The sequence below is a fragment of the Eptesicus fuscus genome, chromosome 21 (genome assembly GCF_027574615.1).
Source record: "Eptesicus fuscus isolate TK198812 chromosome 21, DD_ASM_mEF_20220401, whole genome shotgun sequence".
NCBI classification, from domain to species: Eukaryota; Metazoa; Chordata; class Mammalia; order Chiroptera; family Vespertilionidae; genus Eptesicus; species Eptesicus fuscus.
The window spans coordinates 45,705,259-45,729,419 of record NC_072493.1 but is presented as its reverse complement, the minus strand read 5'-3'; the positions used below and the strand labels follow the sequence as shown (position 1 = coordinate 45,729,419).

General features: G+C 44.1%; 2 protein-coding genes across 2 annotated transcripts in view; one reads left to right on the top strand and one right to left on the bottom strand.

Annotated features, from left to right (window-relative positions):
* Positions 1–24,161, bottom strand: part of LOC129147526 (zinc finger protein 665-like) — a 331,685-nt gene that overhangs the window by 80,884 nt on the left and 226,640 nt on the right.
* LOC129147745 (zinc finger protein 850-like) lies at positions 20,893–23,088 on the top strand. Its single transcript, XM_054711042.1, has 2 exons — positions 20,893–22,089; positions 22,344–23,088. Exons 1-2 carry the CDS (start codon positions 20,893–20,895, stop codon positions 22,968–22,970), a joined length of 1,824 nt encoding a protein of 607 aa, XP_054567017.1. The 3' UTR covers positions 22,971–23,088.

Below are 24,161 nucleotides of genomic sequence, written 5' to 3'. Positions count from 1 at the left end.
CAACCGCGACCCGCAACCGCGTCCCTGCCGTCTCTCGCCCCGGCGCAGCCAACAATTCTACCTGCACGCAGCTCTGCTAGTAAGCCATCCTCACTCCGACCCAATGGCAGACAGCCCAGTCTCTCCCCAGAATCTGGATTTCAGAGAGATTGGGGGCTTGTCTCTCTTCAGATTGAAGAAAGCAACGCCCACCTCCAGCTGGGCTCTGCCGCCGGCTCGTATCACCCGTGCGCTCCCCTGTACCTCAGTTTTTTAGAGTTTGTGCCCTGATTGCGCCCGTCTCTTTCGGTCTAGTTGTAGAGGTCCTGTTCAGCCAGCTTTCCCGAGGTTCTGGGTGATAGACGTTCTATCTTTTAGTTGTAGTTTTGGAAATTGTTGTGGACGGCAGCAGCCCAGATGTTTATCTACACCGCCATCTTGGATCTCCTCTCGATATTCAAGAATTGCTATTTTCATGGACACACTCTCTCTCCATACTAATGATGAATTTATTGAGTGTCTAAGCATCAATGGAGAACTGTCAGTCTCCGGTTTCTTTCTGTGCAAAATAATGAAGGCTTTTTTTCCTAAGACTTCTTTAATATTTTTTTAAAAAAACACAAATCTTTATAATTCAGATTATTACAATTGTTCCTCTTCCCCCCCCCATAGCTTCCCTCCACCTGGTTCCCAACCCACCCTCTGCCCTAACCTCCCCCCGACTTTCCTCATCCATAGGTGTATGATTTTTGTCCAGTCTCTTCCAGCACCCCCCACACCCTTTCTGCCCGAGAATTCTCAGTCGACTCCCTTTCTATACCCTTGATTATATTATATTTACCAGATTATTATGTTAATCAGATTTTAAATTCACTTGATTTTTAGATTTACTTGTTTTTTTTAAAAAATATATTTTATTGATTTTTTACAGAGAGGAAGAGAGAGGGATAGAGAGTTAGAAACATCGATGAGAGAGAAACATCGATCAGCTGCCTCCTGCACAACTCCCACTGGGGATGTGCCCGCAACCAAGGTACATGCCCTTGACCGGAATCGAACCTGGGACCTTTGAGTCCGCAGGCCGACGCTCTATCCACTGAGCCAAACCGGTTTCGGCTAGATTTACTTGGTGATAGATATGTATTTGTTGTTCATAATTTTTATCTTTACCTTTTTCTTCTTTTTCCTCTTCTTTATGAATACCTTTCAGCATTTCATATAATACTCGTCTGGTGTTGGATGAACTCCTTTAGATTTTTCTTACCTGTGAAGCTCTTTATCTGACCTTCAATTCTGAATGATAGCTTTGCTGGTTAGAGTAATCTTGGTTGTAGGTTCTTGCTATTCATCACTTTGAACATTTCTTGCCACTCCTGTCTGGCCTGCATAGTTTCTATTGAGAAATCAGCTGACAATCCTGTTGGTGCTCCCTTGCAGGTAAGTTATTTTTTTTCCTCTTGCTGCTTTTAATATTCTTTCTTTGTCTTTTGCTCTTGGCATTTTAATTATGACGTGTCTTGGTGTGGTCCTCTTTGGATTCCTTTTGTTTGGGGTTTTATGCGCTTCCTGAACTTGTAAGTCTATTTCTTTCACCCGGTGGGGGAAGTTTTCAGTCATTATTTCTTCACATAGAATTTGAGTATCTTGCTCTCTCTTTTCTTCCGGCACCCCCATAATTCTGATGTTGTTACGCTTGAAGTTGTCCCAGAGGCTTCTTGCACTATCCTCAAATTTTTGGATTCTTTTTGCTTTTCCGGTGAGTATTTTTTGCCTCTTTGTATTTCAAATCTTTGACTTGATTCTTGCATTCTTCTAGTCTGCTGTTGGGTCTCTGTATATTTTTTATTGCAGCCAGTGTATGTTAAATTTCTAGTTGGTCCTTTTTCATATCCTCGAGGGTCTCGCTAAATTTATCGGCCTTTTCTAGGAAATACTTGAAAAACTGTATAGCCGTGGTTTTGAACTCTATATCCAGTCGTTTGTTTTCCTCCATTTCTTTTGTTTGTAGCCTGTTTTTTTGTCTCCGCATTTTCACTGCTTTTCTGAGTTGGTAGGGTAGCTTTGTGTGCTAGGTGTCTCGGCCTCCCCCGCTACCTGAGGTGGACACTCTTGGTGCACCCCTTTGTGGACTGTGTGTACAGCCTTGTTGTAGTTAAGTCTTGATTGTTGTTGACATCACTGGGAGGAATTGGCCTCCAGGCCAATTGGCTGTGAGGATTAGCTGTGTCTACGCCGGTAGACAGCCTTATTCGACAAGACTTGCAAAATTGCAAAAGCCTTGGATGGGTGGAGTTTCATGGTAAAGCTGACAGCCTTGGCTTCTAGTCAGCCCCTCTCTATGAGATTCCTGGGTCTCAGTGTCGCTCGGTACTTGCTGCAAGCACCTCTGAGAGAAAGGCACCCTTGAGTTTTGCCCGCTGCAGACAATGCAGTTTCTCCTCCAATGAATCTGGATTTCCAGCTTCTCGCCCGGAACTGGGGCTCAGTGCAGTCTGGAGCTTTTATCTCCTTCCTGCTAGAGCAATCCCAAGGCACACTCAACAGTCCGTCCTCTCTGCGTGCATTTGTACATACCTCTAGACCCCTGCCTTTGGCCGCTTCCCTGAGTTTCTGCCTTACAGTCCAGATTCCCCTCGTATGAGCTTGGGTCCCCAGGGTCTCGCCCGGAACTGGGTCTCAGTGCATACAAGAATTAATTTGAGGGAAAGACTGCAAGAGCTGTGTGGACACAGATCTGAGGGACTCCAGGCATGTTTATCTTCTGTGGGTCAGTCAGTGTCATTGATTATAATCAGGATGTTTTGTGGCTTCCTGTAGCTTCTCAGAAGTCCTCATCAAAGCCATTGGTGTGCTAGCAGCAAAACAAAGATGGAGACAAAGGCTGTCTTTAGTCCAGGGATGTGGATTTTGTGGTTTGGGTGAAAGTTTTTCATTGTTTGTTACCTTTTGTGTCACTGAGATGAGACTCTTTCCCAGAGGGCATTAAGTACCTGGATTGAATATAAAGTTGCCAAACTTGTTGTTCCAAAATAGGTGAATGTACATTTATTTTATCCTGAACCACTTTTTAACAGCTGTAATGAGTAAATTACATGTGTTAACTATAGAGTTTCTTAAATCTTGACATGTGCATGAAACTGAAATCCCTCATTACACTCATAATACTGACTATATCTGTCATAGTTGCTTCCTTACCTCATTTAATCTGTCCCTGTTCTATACAAGTTTCTTTTTATTTATTTATTTATTTTATTGATTTTTTTACAGAGAGGAAAGGAGAGGGATAAAGAGTTAAAACCATTGATCAGCTGCCTCCTGCACACCCCTACTGGGATGTGCCCACACCCAAGGTACATGCCCTTGACCGGAATCGAACCTGGGACCTTTCAGTCTGCAGGCCGACACTCTACCCACTCAGCCAAACCAGTTTCAGCACAACTTTCTTTATAACCATGGATTTACACTCCCATTTTACTAGAGAACTTTGCATTTTCTAACTATTTTTCTTCTTTATTTTATATTTTATAAATACTTTTTTAAAAAATATATATATTTTTATTGATTTCAGAGAGGAAGGGAGAGAGCTAGAGAGACAGAAACATCAATGATGAGAGAGAACCATCAATTGGCTGCCTCCTGCACGTCCCCCACTGTGGGGGATCGAGCCCATAAACCGGGCATGTGCCCTTGGCCGGAATCGAACCTGGGACCCTTTAGTCCACAGGCCAACGCTCTATCCACTGAGCCAAAATGGCTAGGGCGAGAGGAGTTTATCTTGTTCAGCGGTTTGAACAGAGGGTTTATTTGAATTGGAGGATCCAAAAATCTTGGGGTTTAATTAGCAAGTGCTTCTCATAAATTGTGGAAGGCCATAGCAAAGAAAAATACCTATTTCTTGTCCTTACAAATACCTCAGTGTCATTAAGGACCTAAGGCTTTATTGACCTGAAGAGTGAATACTTCCAGGAGACCAAATAAAGCGACAGGAGCAATACTGGGGCCATTGTGTTCAGGAGGATGTCAGCAATGGGTCCCTGAGATAATAAACCACTCATTGAATTTCCTCCTCAACCCACAGGCTCTAACTCCCCAGTGTGGACAAAAATGATCCCACACAGTAAACCAAGCAATCTCAGGAGCCTGGCATGGCATAGCCAATCTTGCAAACTCAGAGGCTAAAAGTAACCATATAGGATGCTTTGAAGTTAAAACTTTCCAAGTAAAAGCTAGTCACCAAGGTATTTATGTACTAGCCTGTTGTTTTGTTTGTTTGTTTTTGCAAAGGACAAATTTTACCTTATTGAGCCTGTCTGTTGTCTTTTGCATCTGTGAAAACAAGACTTTTGGATTTTCAGGAATATTTCTGTTTCACAGACTCCTAAGAGCACCATGTCCCAACATAGAAAATCACAGATCGCCAATTATTGCTCTCTGGTTAAATATTAAATGTTACCTAATCAATAAACTTGTAAAAATATATTTGTGTCTATCTTTTAATTTTTTTTTTACTGTTTATCCAACCCCAGAGATTTCCTTTCTTAGCTCTCCCACCTAATTTATCAGCAGTGAATTTCATGTAACCCCCTGAGGTCTTCTCCTTTGAGTGTAATGTATAAAAAAGAAGCAAAACTGCATTTCTCCCGAGCATTACTCAACCTGCTGTTATTTTCCTACCTGGCAAATGTCACTGACTTGGGTCAAATAAACTTAGAAAAATTCTCCACCGGTTTGGACATTTCTTACAACATCACCAAAACTATTCTCTCATGTGAATTAGGAGAACCTTACATGGAAGGGAATCAGCATTTCCAGGGACTCAACTGACCGAAGACAGATTTATAAACACAATTTAGAGCAGACCCAGCACCCAGCAAGCTAGAGCTTTCCCGTTGCTTTCAGAGAACAGAAGGAAATGCTTAAGTCTCAAGTGAATGTGTTTTCATTGTGTGCCTGCGTGTTTTTAACCCTTACCTGAATGTTTTTCTTTTTACCCTTCCCACTTTCCCTCTGAGATTCTACAGTAATATCCATGCTTCCATGTCTCTGAATCCACTCCATCAGTTTTTTTGTTAATTATATTCCAAATGTGAGTGCAATCAAGTGATACTGTCTTTCTCTGACTGACTTATTTCACTTAGCATGATGCTCTCCAGGTCCATCCATGCTGTGTGACAGGGTAGGAGATTCTTCTTTTTTACCGCTGCATAGTACTCCATGGTGTAAATGTACCACAGTGTTTTATCCACTCATCTGCTGATGGGGACCTGGGCAGTTTCCAGATCTTTGCTATTGTAAATATTGCTGCTATGAACAGAGGGGTGCATACTTTCCATCTGATTGTTTCAGGTTTCTAAGGTATATTCCTAGAAGTGGAATCACTGGATCAAATGGCACTTCCATACTAAATTTTTTCCAACTACTCCGAACTGATTTCCATAATGGCTGTAACAGTTTGCATTCCCACCAGCAGTGAACTAGGCTTCCCTTTTTCCCACATCCTCCCCAGCACTTGTCCTTTGTTGATTTGCTGATGGCAGCCATTCTGACAGTGGTGGGGTGATACCTAATTGTTGCTTTAATTTGCATCTCTCTGATGACCAGTCACTTTGAGCATTTTTTCACATGTGTCTGGGCCATCTTATCCACACTGCAGCCCAGGCAGAGCTGACACTTCGGATGGCATCAGAAGCAGATGCTCTTAAGTATGAGTGTCTGTTTTGTGACATAAGCTTTGTATAATGGATTCAATGGAGGCAGGTTACATCAAGTTAGAGACTTGAGCAACCTCCCCCAGCTACATTTGGCCTGAAGGAGACACATGCTAAAGTCTTCAATGAATAAACAATGTCTACCCTTCAGAAAGAGCAGGTCCTGCCGAAACCGGTTTGGCTCAGTGGAGAGAGCATTGGCCTGTGGACTGAAGGGTCCGAGGTTCGATTCAGGTCAAGGGCATGTACCTTGGTTGTAAGCACATCCCCAGTAGGAGGTGTGCAGGAGGCGGCTGATCCATGTTTCTCTCTCATCGATGTTTCTAACTCTCTATCCCTTCCTCTATGTAAAGAAATCAATAAAATATATTAAAAAAAAAAAAAAAGAGCAGGTCCTGAAGAAAGATATGCAAAACCAGCCATGCAGGTGCAGGAGAAACAAACTGGCCCCAGACATCACCTACCCTGATAGCGCTAGAGGACCCTGAGTACACTTGGTGTGTTCTTGGGCTGTTTGACCCTAAATCCAATTCCAGTCAAATGAGAAATACAGGATCTGGGCCTTGGAGCAAGAAACTACATTACCCAGAAGGCCACGCATGGAATGCCACAAGGCTGAGCCAATGGGGGCTCAGAAAAGGCATTGCTCTTTGGCTGCTTCTGTAAGGGCGGGACCGGTAGTCCTTGTGGCGGGATTTTGTTTTCTCAGGTTATTGTCTCAGGCGGTCAGGAGTTCTAGTCACATGGTCTCGGGGAGAAGGCTGGAGAGTGGTGTTCCCCGCCAAACAGCCAATGGACGGAGCCTCCAGTGGTGCTCACAGCTCACACTGGGAATGAAACTCAGAGTCACTAACGGGACCCACGCCAGGGCCGGGACAGGCACCGCCATTCCTGCAGCGGCTTCTACTCCGGCCGCTCCCGCCCCGCTCGGCCCACAGAGAGCAATGGCGGCGCCCGCGCTGGGGAGCTTCGCTGAGGTGAGTTCCTTTCTCCGGGGTCCCTCACCGCCTCCTCACACCGAACACCACAGCCCGGGGAGGGCGCCTGTCAGGTCCTGAGCTCAATCCGCGTGGAGGACCGTGAGGAAGGCGGAGGAGAGAGGAGCGTTGTGGCTTCTGAGGCGCAGCCAGTGCAGGGCGGAGAGGACAGGGCTGACTGGCATCTGAGGTTCCCTGAGGGTGTGGGCTGTGAGGATGGGCGGACAGATCAGAGGCTGCAGGGAGGACGGCACAGCCTCATTGGGGCTTTCCCGGCTGTGGGGTCCCTCAGAGGCCGGGGGTGGTCCTGGACCCGGCTGGAAGACAAGCTTCTTCTCTACATGCCATGTGCCAAGTTCATGGGTGAGTCCAGCGAGATCCAGTGGCATTGGAGCAGGAAGGGGGCAGAGCTGAGGGAGTGAACCTGGGACTGAAGATGGGAAGAGGTTAAAGGTTACCCAGTGGTGTGCACATCTGGAGGAAGTGTGAGCTGCTGGTCCCCGGGACCTGGTGTGGGGACTTAAAGGCGAAGCATAAACCCAGGCTTGGCTGTGTCTTGGAGGCATGATCTAGGAGACTGCGGTGGGATTGCTTGGCGGGAAGGCTGGGGCCCTGCAGGCATCGCCCAGACCTTAAATGGCATTGCCCTCTCTCCTCCCCTCCCCTAGTCCTTCCTGATAGATCCTCCCTTCCCCCAACTGATGGCTGGAGTATGACGTAAACTCCACCTGCAGCCGGACATTCCTGAACACCTTATATGGACTATACATTGAACCACCAATCTGCACCTGCCATATACCCTAAACCCCAATTCCTAAATCCCTAGGTGCATAATCATGTGCCTTACATGAAACCACCAATCAGCGTGGGCTGAGTGCCCTAAGCCCCGTCCCTTCTTTTCCTCCCCTTAAAAGGCACTCTCACACTGGCAAGCTCGCTCTCTCTCTCTCTCTCTCTATCTCTCTATCTCTCTATCTCTCTCTCGCTCTCTCTCGCTCTCTCTAAGCCTGTGTATCCTATGCTCTGCTGAGGGCAATCCCAGTGAGTAATGGGACTGTGATGAGAGAGCAGCCTGCACTGGCATTAGGGCCTGGTGTCCACACTAACCTGGTGCCCTGGAGGAGGTTGAGGGGGGGCAGGTGTGTAAGGAGCAGGATTGTGGGTTCTCAGAAAGACAGCTCTGGTTTCATTGTCTCCATTCTGACAGGTTGGCGTGACCTTTGAGGACATTGCCCTGTACTTCTCCAGGGAGGAATGGAGCCTCCTTGATGAGGGTCAGAGACAGCTGTACCTGAATGTGATGCTGGAGAACTTTGAACTTGTATCCTCGCTGGGTAAGACCCTCACTCTCACCAGTGACCTGGACTTGGCTTTGGGATTTCCCAGGCCCCATCTCCCAGGGTGTGCTGTGTCCTCCCATGTAGACTGTGGTTCTGCTTGATTTTCCAGTTTCCTGGGTAGTTGCTGTCCTGGGGAGGGTGGGTCTGTTTCCGCTGCTCCCTTCTATTCCTGAAGTCCCAGTTCTCCCCGCTGTACTACGTTCACAGGAAGGACTTGTGGTTGGTAGTGTTACAGGAAGGTTAAAGGATTCCACCTTGATCAGTGAGGAAAGCATTTTCTATATTCCTTTTGGTCGTGTATATATATTTTTGAAAAATTCCCTCTACATCCTTATGCCTGTTTATTAACTATGTATATTGTTTTTGTTAAATAGTCTTTGAATTCCTTGTATATTTTATTTTATTTTTCCTTGTATATTTTATATATTAATTACTTATGACATATAGGAACACATATTTTTGCATGTACTTAATAGTGCTTTGCAGATATTACTTCCCCACACCCACTTTTCTAAAATGTCCATGTTTTTGGCAACCCAGCATTCAGCAGGTCTAGTGCCACCATGTTTCTAGAAGGCTCAGATGCTTGTTACTATGCTTAGCAAGTAAATATTGTTAATGAAGTTATATAGACTTTGCGTTTGAGGCAGAGTCATTGCATTGTTATTATCTGCAGAATAGTATGAACTTACCTTTATTATTCCCTGGGAACTGCAACTATTTGTGTGAATTTCTGTCTATATCGCAATATTCTCTTTATTGTGCTGATCAGAACCGAATCCACAATATTTCCAAGGGATTCATTTTATACTTTGCAAGTATTTTCTTCTGTTGTCTAGATTGGCCTTTCATTTCAATTTGTTTATTGCTGTTGTTCTGTAAAGACGCTGTTATTTCTTTATTTGTTGCAGTGTGCACTGCTTATTTTTTCTATTTTGTGTGGTGGTTGGTGTCACATTAAGAAACTCCTCTCCAAAGGAAATCTCCAAAACTTTTTCTCCATGTTGTCCTGAGGAGTTTTCAGTTTTAGCGCTGACATTCAATTCTGTCATGCAGGTTGAGTTACATTTTATCAGTGGTGTCCAGTATTGTTGTGTTTACATGTAAGTATTGATTTCAGCAGCACCATTCATTGAAAAAACTGTCTTTCCTTTCTTCTGTGTCTTGCAGCTTTGTCAGAGATTACTTAAACGTCTGTGCCTGGGTTTATTTCTGTGTTTTCTGTTCTGTTCCGTTGATATATGTTTGTGTTAATCTAGGAACACACCGTTTGCTTGATTTCTCTTTGTAATAAATTCAAATCAAAAAGTGTGATGCCACCAGCTTTGTTCTGGCTCAAGATTGCTTTTGTTAATGGAGGTCTTCTGATTCCATTTCCAGATTCTCTACTCATTTCTTTGTAAAATACCATTAGAGTTGTTGGGATTGCATTTAATCTGTAGTTTGCCTTGTGTACTATTGCTATCTCCACCATGTTTCATTTCTCAATCCATGAACACAGGTTGTCTTTCACTGATTTGAGTGTTTTTTCCATTCCTTTCACCTCTGTCTTATTATATTCAATATATAGATGTTTGACATTTTGGTTGAATTTCTTCCTGGAGATTTTCAATTGTTTTTAATACTTTTGTAAATTCGATTACTTTCTTTATTTTTCTATCAAAGAATTTATTATTGTTAGTATGTAGAAATGGAACTAATGTATGTATGTTTATTTTGCATCCTGTAACTTTTCAGAATTTAGTTCTTTAATCTTTTTTATTTCACCTGAATAGTGAGGATATGTTTTCCTTTGATTGTTTTTTTAGAGAGAGTGGGAGACAGAGAGAGAAACATCGATTGTTTTCCTCCCATATGAGAGCGGGTATCAGACCTGCAATCCAGGTTCCTGCCCTTGATTGGGAATCGAACCCTGGTGCTCCAGTGCACAAGCCAGCACTCTCATCAGTGAGCCACTCTGGCTAGGGCTCTTTATTTATTTACATTATTTATTTATTTCAATATGTGTATCTTTTTATTTCCAAGAGGAAGAGGAGAGGGAGATAAAAACATCAATGATGAGAGAGAGTCAGAAAAATCGATGATGAGGGATAGTCTTTGATCAATTGCCTCCTGCAGGGCCCCCAGTGGTGATTGAGCTCGCAACCAGTGCAGGTGTCCTAACAAAGAATCCAATTGTGACCTAGTTCATGTGTCAATGCTCAGTCAGTGAGACATACCGGGCATCATTTATTTATTGATTTTAGAGACAGGAAGGGAGACAGAAAAAGAAAGACAGTGAAGCATTGATGTGCTGTTCTACCCATCTAAGCATTCATTGGTTGTCCCCTACATGTGCCCTGATGGGGGATCAAACCCACAACCTTGGTGCATCGGGACCACACGCTCAACAACTGAGCCACCTGGACAGGGCTCTGAATTTGTTTATTAATTTCAGGAGCTCATAGTGGGATCTTGACAAATTTCTCTATGGAGGGTCATGTCATCTGGTAACACCAACATCTCTTATGATGCATTGTGGTTCCTAGTGACAGCTGTCATGTCTTATCATTCATTTCTTTTTTCACTTGTTTCAGGCTTGGTTTTTGGTTGTTTTAAGTTTGTTTGTTTGTTTTTGCTTTAGTGTAACTAAAGGCTTGCACATTATTATATCTTTTTAAAAAAATATACCTTTTAGGTATTCCTTTCTTTTGACTTGACTCCGTTTTACTTATGTTTGTTGTAATATTTATGGTTTCTTTCCTTTGGAACCTTTGGATTTACTTTCTTGTTGTGTTTCTTGTTTCCTGTGGTGCCATGGTAGGTATTTTGAGACAATGTAGGCATTTATCTCTATAAAATTTCCCCTTATAATTACGTTTTCTGAATGTTATACATAAGCTTTGGTAGATTGTTTTGTTATTTGTTACTAGAATTTTTTGAGATCACTTATCTTTTTGGCTACCCTGAAATTCTTATGTATTTATTTATTATTCCTTTTACATAGAGAGTTAGAGAAATTGAGAGAGAGAGAAACAGAGAGAGAGAGAGAAAGAAAGAAAGAAAGAAAGAAAGGTTGGGGAGAAACATTAATTGGTTGCCTTCTGCACACATGCAAACCCGATATGGAACCCACATTATTATTTCTTTAAATATATTTTATTGATTTTTTTACAGAGAGGAAGAGAGAGGGATTGAGAGTTAGAAACATCGATGAGAGAGAAACATCTGATCAGCTGCCTCCTGCACACTGCCTATTGGGGATGTTCCCGCAACCAAGGTACATGCCCTTGACAAGAATCCAACCTGGGACCCTTGAGTCCCCAGGCTGACATTCTTTCCACTGAGCCTAACCGGTTAGGGCAGGAACCCACATTCTAATATGTGCCGTAACCGGGAATCAAACCTTTGAAACCTTGATACACATGACAATGCTCCAACCAACTGAGCCACACTGGCCAGGGCATTGTGTGGTTTTTAAAAACAAAAATTTCCAGTTTATCCGTAACCAGTTTGGCTCAGTGGATGGAGCGTCGGCCTTCGGACTGAAAGGTCCCAGGTTCAATTCCTGTCAAGGGCATGTACCTTGGTTGTGTTATGCCCAGAGTTCAGGGTCCCCAATAATCAACCACCAGGGAGCCTTTTCTCCGATGCGAAAGCAAAGAGTCTTTATTCAAACCCGGGTTTGGCTCCAGGCCTCTTTCTGGCATAACAGTGAGACCAAAGAGAGCGAACCCCGGGAGAGCGGTAGTTTATAAAGGGTTAGTCATTTGGGTGGGCTTAGGGAAGTGACGTGGGTTACAGAGATTGCCTAATTTGGACTGAGTCTACTTCTCTACATTTCTATTGGCAGGTTTATGCAACTGTTACATTCTCGCGGTTTTCTAAGAAAAAGGAGTCATATACATAGTTACACAGGGTGGAGGGTACAGTACATTTTGTGCTGTCCTGCTCTGCCCTTTCATTCCCCCCTTGTCTTGGGACACCCGGCTCAGTCATGAGACGGTTTGCATTTCTACTTTGTCTCTTATTTCTAGCTAAGGCCTCTAGTACTACATTCCCCAAAAGTACTGTCCACAGTGAATTCCAGTTCCTCTCCTGCAGGTGTCGAGTTTCCTCCTGGCCTGCGTGGAGCCCAGGCTAGGGATCTCACGGGTGGTTGCCAGGATCCAGGCCGTTTCCTGGTGCAGGAGCTGGGAGTGGTGTAGCCAGGTCTGGACGCCGTCTACTTCAACAGCCGTGGGCGTGCTCAGGATAACAGTGTAGTGTCCCTTTCAGGTTGGGGTGAGTCCTTGGGCAGTGAACTTCTTTACCCACACTGAGTCCCCGGGCTGGAAGGGATGTACAGGGTCCGCGGTGGGCACTGGCAGAGCATCACGAACAAGCTTATGGGTGGCTCTCTGGGTATACTGCACAGCCTGTAAGGACTTGAGTAAGGGAATGGTTATGAATTCCAGCTTTCAGTTTCTTCCTGACCCTGGAAAGGAAGCGGCAGGGGGAGGTCTATCATATATGATCTCTAAAAGGGGGAAACCCCTACCGGTAGGGGGTACACCTGGCCCATAAGAGGGTGAAGGGCAGGAGGTTGGTCCAGTTTTCACCGGTTTCTAGGATAAATTTAGTTAAATTCTTTTTTTTTTGAGTCTTGCTCATGCCTGTCCTGAGGCTTGAGCTATATTTTGAGATATCTTGGCTACAAAGGCGGGGCTGTTATCTGATCCTATGACTACTGGCAGCCTGAATCTAGGTATAATCTCCTAGCAACTATAGAGGTAGTTTCTGTCCTAGTGGGGTATGCTTCAACCCAACCCGAGAAGGTGTCTATGAGAACTAGCAGGTACTTGTACTCTGATGCTGGTGGCTTAATTTCTGTGAAATCTACCTCCTAATGCTCTCCTGGGGAATTTCCCCGGGGCCTGAATTTCCAGGGGGACCTTCTTACCTTGCTTAGTATTTATCTGTGCACAAACTGTACTTCTAGTGACTATGCTTTTAATTATTTTATCTAAGAGTACCTGCCTTGTAGAAGTTCAGAAGTCTTGGTGACGCCAAGTGGGTAGCCTGGTGTAACTGGGTAACTAACGTCCGACCTAGAGCCTCTGGGACCAACAGTCTGTCATCTGGTAGGGTACACCAACCATCCGGTCCTTTAATGGCTTGCTTCTGTTCTGCCAGTTCCTCCTCTTGTTTGGTGTAGGAGGGGGTCTGCATAGGTCCAGGTACGGCAGGGTTACTAAGACGTATAAAGGCCCCACTAGTTTTAGGGCGGCTTCCTTGGCAGTTTGGTCTGCGGCTCTATTTCCTCTGGCTTCAATTGTCTCCCCTTTCTGATGTGCACCATTGCTATTGCCCTTGGGAGCCAGATGGCCTCTAATAAGGCTAAAATCTTTTCCTTATTTTTAATGTCCTTTTTCACTGCAGTTGGTAACCCTCTTTTCCGGTGGATGGCACTGTGTCCCCATCGAAGGGCCTGGATTAAGACCAAAAGCTCGACTTTTTGTGCCATGGTTCCCCTATTCAGGGACTGCACCCAAATGGTGCGGTCCAGGGTGACTTCCGCTGCTCCTGAACATAACTGCTCCCAACCGTGAACAGTACTTGTCTGGTGATGATAGTGGGGCATCTGTCAGGTCTGGGCGAGCCATTTGTACTGCGTCTGTTACCTCTGTGCAGTCATGAATGGATTCCTCCGGGTCATCTTCTGGAAGCAGGCTGGCAGGGTTGATGGCCAGTGTCTTATGGAACCGGACGCGGGGCTGGTCCAGGAGAAGAGCTTGGCACTGGGTGATCCTGGTGTTTGATATTTATCTCTCCGGAGCACCTCGAAGGAGGGCCTCCACACCATGGGGTGTTGTCAGGGCTAGTTCCTGGCCCAGAATCTGCTTATCTGCCTCCTTCACCAGCGATGCTGTGGTGGCCACTGCCCGGAGGCACGCTGGCCACCCTGTAACCACGGGGTCTAGCCTCTTAGACAGACAGGCCACAGGTCTCTTCCAGGGACCTAGAGTCTGAGTGAGAACCCCTTTGGCAATGCCCCTTACCCCACTCACGTGGAGGTGGAAGGGCTTCGTGACGTCTGGTAAGGCTAGGGCAGGTGCTGAGATGAGAGCCTTCTTTAGCTCCTCAAAGGCCCGTTGTTCCACTTCGGCCCAGTTCAGCGGCTGCGTTCCCCCAGTACTTGAGTCTAGAGGTTTAGCAATCTCCATGAGCCCCGGTATCTACAGGTTGTAGTATCCAACTGCCCCTAAGAACTCCCGCTCCGTCCCCCTCAAAGGATATGATGGCAGTCCAAATAGTTTCTGTAGGAGGTCACGTCTACACAGGGGGTACGGCATTCTGGCATGACCAGAAATGAATGAGTTACCGTGTTCTTTCCGAGGTCCATAGTCCTTTTTGATGTCCAAGGAAAACAGGCAATTTGTCCGGTGGCTTCCTGGACTGCTGTCTTCTTAGAGGTTACGGGTCCCATCGGCTCTGTCAAGACTGAATAGGCTGTTCCACTGTCCACCAGGAAACTAACAGGTTTGCCCCGCACTTGTAAGGTTACCCTGGGGGCTTAATGGAAAGGAACCCCGGTCCTGTCAGTCCTTTTCCTCTAAGTTAAAGACCCTTGGAGTCTGAGTCTCCCCTTTCTGCTTCTCTAGCTAACCTGCCAGGACATTTTCTCTTCCAGTGCCTCTGCTTCTTACAATAGGCATATTAATTCCTTTCTATTTGCTGCTGGCTTTTTCTTCCTTCTAACATTTCTCTGTTCTCCTTCTTACTACATATACAAACCTTCACAAATTTCACAATTTTAAATTAGCCTTCAAACCTTCTTCTATGTCCTTCAAAAATGCATAACCATGCCTCAAACCTTTTATTATTTTAAAATATTTAGAAAAGGCAGAGGGAGAAGGGAGCAGGCCCAGTCGCTTGAATTTCAAACTGTCATATTTTTCCTACAGATAGGAATCTCAGATTCTGATAAGCCTGGAAAGGGGAATTCCTAGCTGCCGCCTTTAAGCCCCCTAACAGAACACGGTGAAAGGTGTCCAAGGAGTCCCCGAGGGTTCTTGGGTCTCATTGGGGCGGAGGGGGTCACAAGGGAATTTCCCTCCTCGTTGCTGCCTCTAGCCACTTAAAACAACCCCTGGAGGGGAGGGACACCGGTGGGCGGAGGCAGGGAGCGCGGCGCGGGTCTCACCGAGGCATTTTCATCTGGCAGTCCGCTCTCTGTTCCCACTGGGAAAAGCGCTTGCCTCCTGCTAACGAAGGTGGCGTGGGGGAACCGGTGACCCCTACACTGCAATCAGACTCCCTGACCTTTCTGAAAAGCCACTCTGCTTGAGTGGGTTTCTATTAAAAATTATAACTTAAGAGTTGCCACACACACAAGGACCAAGTGGCCTACAAAAGATTTTTGTAGAGGGCCGCCTGGGAGGCACCTGGGCATTTCCTTAATTATCATCAGCCGAACTCAGGGCTTAGGCCGCGTCACGCCCTGGGAACATGCTTCCCCAATGAGGCTGGACATGGTAATCAGAGTCAGTTCTGACTTCACAGCAGCCCATGTGTCAGCAGGGGCGGGTCTAGATATGTAAATCCAGTAATGCTGGGGCCTAGTTAAGAATGCAAATAAGCTCCTTTTGAGCCTAAGTTTTGGTGTTACTTCCTGGATTTTGGGATATAAGATAAACCTGCTGGGTGGCTCAGGGTTATCGTCATGCTGCCTCTCCATGAGAGAGGAAAGATGGCGTCCCATCCAGCCCCAGCTTCATGAATCTATTTTTGCGTCTTGTTTTCTTTATTTCTATTATTTCTCAATCCCTGGCCGCCTCCACTTAGAACCGGTTCGTTCATCTCTCTTTCCACACGGGACGCGGAAAAGGGAGATCCCCGCCATGTTTGGCCCCCGCCGCATCAGGCCCCCGCATATTTTCCTTTTCTTTTAAAGGTTTTACAATGTACATTAATCACATCAAACTTAATGGCCAATTGAGACAAACACTTCTGAGACCGTTCCTCCACCACTGATTAAGACTGGGTGGTGGCAGGTGGCAGAAATAAGATTCATTTAGGTTTTGAGCTTGCTGGGCAGACTTGGTGACTTTGCCAGCTCCAGCTTCCTTCTTATAGTTAATTTTAGAATGGTCCCTGCTTTAAATCTCTTTGGACTACAATTGTTATAATTTTATATCTTCAAATTAATAAGTATAGACAGAAATGTTGTTAGGCAGGCCGATTCCCCCTCTGACGGAGAGAAAACACCCCTGGGAAAAAAGAATCCCAGTGGCCACTCGGGGGGGGGGGGGGGGGGGCGGGGTTGCTACCCGTCAGAGCACTCAGCCTTAAACAAATTAAATGTGTTGTTTTTTCTTCTATATATGAACAAATAATTATAACCAGGCAGATAACAAAATGTCAAACAAACATCTGTCCTTATATCATTTCAGTAAATAAGTATTCTTACATTCTTGGGATCTAAGCAGATAACAGGAACACTGCCTCTAAGTCCCCTGATGGGGCCTCCCTTTCCTATCGTCGCTTTTTCTGGCTTCTGCCATAGGCCAGTGGGTGGGACCAGTGTGTTGAAGGAAAAGTCATCCTGCAGTCCAGCTCGGGGAGGGACAGGTTACACATGGAGCATTATTTCAGGAGAGGCAAAACCTTGATAAAAGCTCCGTAATTCAATCACACAGTCAAAGGTTAAACTGGAAGGGAAGAACCACTCAATGTCCTCTAAGAGGATTTTAACAAACTGATAACAAACTGACAAAACCTTGACAAATCAAAACTCAACAAATAATATATACATGTAGGGCCCAATTATGACAGAAAATATAAGACAAAAAAGACAAAACACTCCTGATACCAACATGACAAAACACAAAACAAACACCTGTTGAGAGGGAGAGCCTCCAGCCCCTTCTGGGGGGTCCCTCTCCTCTCGCAGGAGATTTCTTGTGAGCTGAAAGCCTGGATGGCCTCCTGAAAGAAAAGATTTTTAATCCAGTTACAGATGCTATTAGAATCAGAATGAGAGAGGAAGGGAAAGATCAGGTTGTGTCTTCTATGAGGATCCTAATAACTGAAAACAGTCAGTTAAACAAACGTTAACGGGGTCTATAAAGAGTTAATAGTAACTTCAGCCTTAGTTCCACGTTGGACTATAATGTCACAGGCAGGGACAGGGCCTGTAAATCTCTCCGCCCTGTGAAGCTGTTAGCTGGGAGTCTCCCAGCACCAAAAGAGATAAGGAAGCTGTAAATAAAACTTCTTTTGTTCTTTGAAATGTTATAAATGGATACTTTTAAATCAACCCTAGGACTTTAAAATTCAATTTAATACAGTAAATTCACAAATCAGAGCAAAATGAAACCTTCATTTATACAAACAGGAATTTTTTTAAAAAAATATATTTTATTGATTTTTTTACAGAGAGGAAGGGAGAGGGACAGAGAGCTAGAAACATCGATGAGAGAGAAACATCGACCAGCTGCCTCCTGCACACCCCCTACCGGGGATGTGCCCACAACCAATGTACATGCCCTTGACCGGAATCGAACCTGGGACCCTTTAGTCCGCAGACTGATGCTCTATCCACTGAGCCAAACCGGTTTCGGCAACAGGAATTTTTATCATCTAAGTGGGCTGATTCCCTCTCTGACAGAGAACAAAGGACTCTGAGAAAAAGGTGTCTCAGCAGCTGCTAAAGACCTTTGTATTCCGCCACAGCAGGTCCGCCCTATCTTTAAATAAATCAAACAGCAGAAAGAGATAACAAATACTTTCACATTTATATTTATATACCAAACAGTCTGAATTTTTGACTCCTACTAGATATTTACCAGAGTTTAAACAGTCACCTGATTAATTTGCCTGAGAAAGCTCTATGGCATGGGGGGTGCGGGATTAAGCTCCCCTTTCCACTCACTTGGAGTGGACTGAGTCTGTCCCATAATGTCCGTCCAGTAAGTCCACAGAAAGACACAGAAACCAAACAGACAAAGACACCCAGGAACAGCTGGACGATGGCCGTGCGCCAACCAGCGGGAGCCACCTGCTTCGTCCCAGAGGTTTGAGGGGAAGCCACTCCCCTCCAGACGGGGTTTTTTACGCCCCTCCAGATGGAGAATCAGAGTGTCCTTTGATACTCCTAACCAAGGTCCACCTGTGCGTCCACTTAGACCGTTTTTTGGTCACTTCAGTCTTCAGAAGCGAGCTCGCACAGAACAGACAATACAGACACTTAGCGCGGTCAGTCAGCAGTCAGACTCTTCGGATCGGGTCCCTCGTGGGTATTGGGGAACCCCGGGCGAGACCCCAAATGTTATGCCCAGAGTTCAGGGTCCCCAATAATCAACCACCAGGGAGCCTTTTCTCTGATGCAAAAGCAAAGAGTCTTTATTCAAACCCTGGCCTCTTTCTGGCATAACAGTGAGACCAAAGAGAGTGAACCCCATGAGAGCGGTAGTTTATAAAGGGTTGGTCATTTGGGTGGGCTTAGGGAAGTGACGTGGGTTACAGAGATTGCCTAATTTGGACTGAGTCTACTTCTCTACATTTCTATTGGCAGGTTTATGCAACTGTTACATTCTCGCGGTTTTCTAAGAAAAAGGAGTCATATACATAGTCACACGGGATGGAGGGTACAGTACATTTTGTGCTGTCCTGCTCTGCCCTTTCAGTTGCAGGCACATCCCCAGTAGGAGGTGTGCAGGAGGCAGCTGATTGATGTTTCTCTCTCATCAATGTTTCTACCTCTCTATTCTTCTCCCTTCCTCTCTGTAAAAAAATCAATAAAATATATATTTAAAAAATGTTTAATATATATCAATGAGAACAGAATCATAGTGGCTGATAGTGGCTACCCTAACCCTTTATTTTTATTTTATTTTTAATAAAATTTCTTTTTATTAATTTCAGAGAGGAAGAGAGAGTGAGAGAGATAGAAACATCCATAATGAGAGAGAATCATTGATCGAGAAATCGAACCTGGGTCCCTTCCGTCCACAAGCCAATGCTCTATCCACTGAGCAAAACCAGCTAGGGCTAAAAAAAATTTTTAAGTACCTTTTTATTGATTTATGAGAGGAAAGGGGAGAAAGAGAGAGAGAGTTTGTGAGACATTAATGATGATAGAGTATCACTGATGAGCTGCCTCCTTTATGCCTCCTATTGGGAATGAACCCACAGCAAACGGCATGTGTCCTTGACTGGAATGGAACCTAGGACTTTTCAGTCCACAGGCTGACCCTCTATCCACAGAACAAACCAGCTAGGACGGACCCTTGATTTATTTATTTATTTGTTATTAAGCCTTGTTTTTGGCCTTAGGATTCTTCAAATGTGTTTGCTCAGTCAGTTTCCTGTCATCCTTTCTATGCAGTTGTCCGTATTCGGTATTCTGTATGACTTTTTATTTTCATGGTATTCTTATTCCCATTTCCTATGGGATGTTTTTCTCATTGATGACTGTCTACTTACTCTGGGATGGGGAAAGATTTTCTATCTCTGATTCTGCTATCTTGCTGCTGTAACTCTCATAGGTCTTTTGTCTGTGATTTCATTTGTGCTTTGTTGTTCTATCACAGTGCTGACCATCCATCTTTTTAGTTTTTCTTTTAAGATTGGCATCATTTATCCCATGCAGTGGCTCAACTGGAATGTAAGAGCCAGAATCCTTTGTGCATCTCAGGAGAAACATGACTTTATCAATGACGGGGTAGACCCAGAGGCAATGTTGCCTTGGTGAAGGACTCTGGGGGCGGTTTTCATGCCTGGGCTTTGTTACTTTCATAACTGGGAACCCATTTTGTTCAACAATGTTTTGTTACCATTGCCCACTCCTCACCCAATTCGACTTCTTCTTGCTTAGTGTTGACACTTTGGGTATGACTGAGTTTTAATAGTGCTCATTCTACTGATTCCCAGCACACAGATAATCTTAACCTCTCTAAACGTTGCACCTCTACCTCTTTCACACATCTCGCTTTACTGCACTCCAGTGTTGTTCCAGAGCCTTAGAGTGTACACGTACTATATTGACTCTGAACATCACATGCTCCAATATGATTGATAGTTTGTGGGTTAGAACACATTGAAATTATTCTGCACAGAATCACATCGCCAGCATGAAAGATCCTACAAGGAAGCCATTTGTGGAGTAATAACGAGTAGACCCTGCCTGTCTTCTTTTTGTCCCAGCCTATGCTTCTGTCCTCCCTTGGTGAGATTTTCATCATCCAGGGATCTTTTGGGCCATGTTATATATAACAGCCATTTCCTGAGAGTCTGACTTACTTGTCCTGAAAATAATTGTATGGAATCATGTCCAGTCATGGCAGATCAACATATGTTGTGAACATATTCTGTTTTTATCAGGACCACATGCACTTCACCTACCTTTGTTTTTGTTCAGGTTGCTGCTGTGGAGCAGAGAATGTGGAGGCCCCGACTGAACAGAAGGTTTCTGTAAGAGTGTCACAGGCAAGGAATCCCAAGGCAGCCTTGTCTTCCCAGAAGAGCCACCCCTGTGAGAGTTGTGGACTCGTCTTGAGAAACATTTTCCACGTGATGGAGCTGCAGGGAGCACAACACGGACAGATACTGTTGAGATGTGGGGCATGTGCAAAACGATTCTTTTTCAGAGTAAAATTTCACCAGCAGCATGTGAGGGAGAAGGCTTTTATTAGAGTTGTGGAAAGGATCTCACTCACAAACAACTGCAATTTCAGTGTGTCCCAGAATCGTTTCACATGCGGGGAGGTTGGGCAGGGTTCCCTTACTGGGTCAGGACCTCTCCACCCAAAGGCTACTCAGACCAGGGACAGGCCAACTGCATTGTCGACGTGTGGGATGACGTTTCAAAGGATAAAAAATAATTTCAGTAGAAAAAGATGTAAGAAAGACCTTAGTTGCACCCACATGCTTCGTCAGGAAAAAGGTGTCCATCTTGGAAGTCGGTGTTTTGTGTCTTGTGAATGTGGAAAATCTTTTAAAAGTAGAAATTGTCTCCGATATCATCAGAAAGTTCACACTGGAGAAAAGCCTTATCAATCCAGTGAATTAGAAAGATCTTTTACCTCTAAGACCATCCTTCATCAACATCAGAGAGTTCATATGGGAGAAAAGCCGTATAAATGCATTGAATGTGGAAAATCTTTTGCAGGGAGCAATGGTCTTCGATATCATCACAGGGTTCACACTGGAGAAAAGCCTTATAAATGCTATGAATGTGGAAAATCTTTTACAGGGAGCAATGCTCTCCAATATCATCAGAGAGTTCACACTGGAGAAAAGTCTTATAAATGCAGTGAATGTGGAAAATCTTTTGCAGGGAGCAATGCTCTCAAATATCACCAGAGGGTTCACACTGGAGAAAAGCCTTATAAATGCAGTGAATGTGGAAAATCTTTTACCCAGAGCTCTACCCTTTGTTATCATCAGAGAGTTCATATGGGAGAAAAGCCATATAAATGTAGTGAATGTGAAAAATCTTTTACACGGAAAAAAGGTCTCCTATTTCATCAGAGAGTTCACACTGGAGAAAAGCCTTATAAATGCAGTGAATGTGGAAAATCATTTGTAGGGTGCAGTGGTCTTCAATATCACCAGAGGGTTCACACTGGAGAAAAGCCCTTTAAATGCAGTGAATGTGGAAAATCTTTTACCCAGAGCTCTGCCCTTCGTTGTCATCAGAGAGTTCATATGGGAGAAAAGCCATATAAATGTAGTGAATGTGGAAAATCTTTTACACAGAACAAAGGTCTCCTATATCATCAGAGAGTTCACAGTGGAGAAAAGCCTTATAAATGCAGTGAATGTGGAAAATCTTTTATAGGGAGCGGTGGTCTCAAATATCATCAGAGAGTTCACACTGGAGAAAAGCCTTATAAATGCAATGAATGTGGAAAATCTTTTACAGGGAGCAATGCTCTGCAATATCATCAGAAAGTTCACACTGGAGAAAAGCCGTATCAATGCAGTGAATGTGGGAAATCTTTTACCCATTCAAGTACCCTTCGTTATCATCAGAGACTTCATACGGGAGAAAAGCCTTATAGTTGCAGTGAATGTGGGAAATCTTTTACAAGGAACACAGGTCTCCAATATCATCAGAGAGTTCACACTGGAGAAAAGCATTATTAACCCTTTGCAATCGGATGTCGAGTGTGACTGGACACGTATAGCAGTAGAATAAAGGAATCGAAAAATGGAAGCGAGTGCAAAGGGTTAATGCAGTGAATGTGGGAAGTCTTTTATTCAGAGCAGTGATCTTTGTTATCATCAGAGACTTTATACAGGAGAAAAGCCTTATCAATGCTATGAATGTGGGAAATTTTTTTACCAGTAACAGTATTCGTCATTGTCATCAGAGAGTTCACACTGGAGAAAAGCCTTACAAATGTAGTGAATGTGGGAAAGCTTACACCACTAGCAGTCATCTTTATCGTAATCAGAGAGTGCACACTGGAGAAAGGCCTTATCACTGCAGTGAATGTGGAAAATCTTTTACACACAGCTCTGTCCTTCGTTATCATCAGAGACTTCATACAGGAGAAAAGCCTTATAAATGCAGTGAATGTGGGAAACCTTTTACAAGTAGCAGTGGTCTCCATTATCATCAAAGGGTTCACACTGGAGAAAAGCCTTATCAATGCAGTGAATGTGGAAAAGCTTTCACCACTAAGACCCAACTTCATCAACATCAGAGAGTTCATACAGGAGAAAAGCCTTATCAATGCAGTGAATGTGGGAAATCTTTTACCCAGAGTTCTGGGCTTTATTATCACAAGAGAATTCATACAAGTCAAAAGCCTTATAAATGCAGTGAATGTGGAAAATCTTTTACCCAGAGTTCTGGACTTCATTTTCATCAGAGAATTCATACAGGAGAAAGGCCTTATCAATGCAGTGAATGTAGAAAATCTTTTACAAGTAGCAGTGGTCTCCATTATCATCAGAAAGTTCACACTGGAAAAAGCCATTATGAGTGCAATTAATGTGAGGTATCTCTCAGGCATATTTCTAAATTCACTCTCCACCTAAGAGTCCAAATGTGAGAAATATCTTAGATGTGTAGGAAATGTAGTTTCTAAGTTAGGACTTAACAATAGTACAAGAATATTTGTGAATCCTCATTTTTCTGAATTCTATGTCATACATTTAATCAGTTATATAAAGATGTCTTAAGTGTTTTTGCTGTTGTGTTGTTTTTATATTGGAACACTATGTATCTACGTTGCACTTTCTAACATACAGAGATGTCCTGCCAGATCTGTGTCACTGCATATTTCTGTTGCTGAAGGTATTTCACTTGAACGACCTAAAAGGTCTCTACAGATGGCATCAATCACCATCCTCATGTGCCCAGGGAAGCTATCTGTTGTCTGATTTGTATAAGAAAATTAGGAATACCAGAGCCCTTAGTTCTTACTTGTTTCCCTGTCATGAGTTGCCACATAGGACTGCTTAATATTGGCCCCAGTAAACATAATGTTGCAGAGAAACTGCTATTTTCGGGGGACGTGCTATCCCAAGATGCTAATAATGAGTTTATAGAGTGCCTAAGTCATCAATGGGAGAACTGCCAGACTCAGGTTCCTTTCTTTACAAAATAATGAAGGTTTTTTCCTGAGACTTCTTTAATCTTGGGTGTTCACTTTACTGTGTGGGTTAGTTTATAAAGAAATCTGGGCTCTCCAAGTATAGTAATGCGAAAAACTTGTATGCAGTCTCACACATTTTTACACAAGACACTGGGTGGGGTGGAGGATGAGGGCATGCGACAGGGGTTAGGGTACACTGGGGGAAGGTCAATGGGGGGAAAAAAGGACATATATGTAATACTATATGTAATCTATATGTAATACTTTAAACAATAATAAAAAATCATATCTGGGAGCATGACTTTTTTTTCTTGTTTGCAAGGGATGCCAATACATGTGAAGGGAATCTCTTGCCCAGGTCTTTCAGAGGGCCATGAGCCCTAATGCCTACAATTTCACGGGTGATGGTCACTGGTTTGAGGACACAGCAGTGAGGGGAAACCATTTCAATGCAGAAACACTGACCTAATTTAGTCGGAATTCAGTTCAAGCAGGTCAGCAGGGCTGAGTCATCTGGAAATGGCTGAAGGCATTTCCCAAAACCTGAAAAGGATGCATAAAATGATTGCTTGCTGCCAGACAGCT

What these genes read in the sequence shown, in the direction of transcription:
- LOC129147745 (XM_054711042.1), top strand. Translation starts at nt 20,893, where the DNA reads ATGCTTCGTCAGGAAAAAGGTGTCCATCTTGGAAGTCGGTGTTTTGTG. An exon ending in GTCTCCAATATCATCAGAGA is followed by an intron (nt 22,090 to 22,343) that starts GTTCACACTGGA and finishes CATTGTCATCAG; the next exon opens with AGAGTTCACACTGGAGAAAA.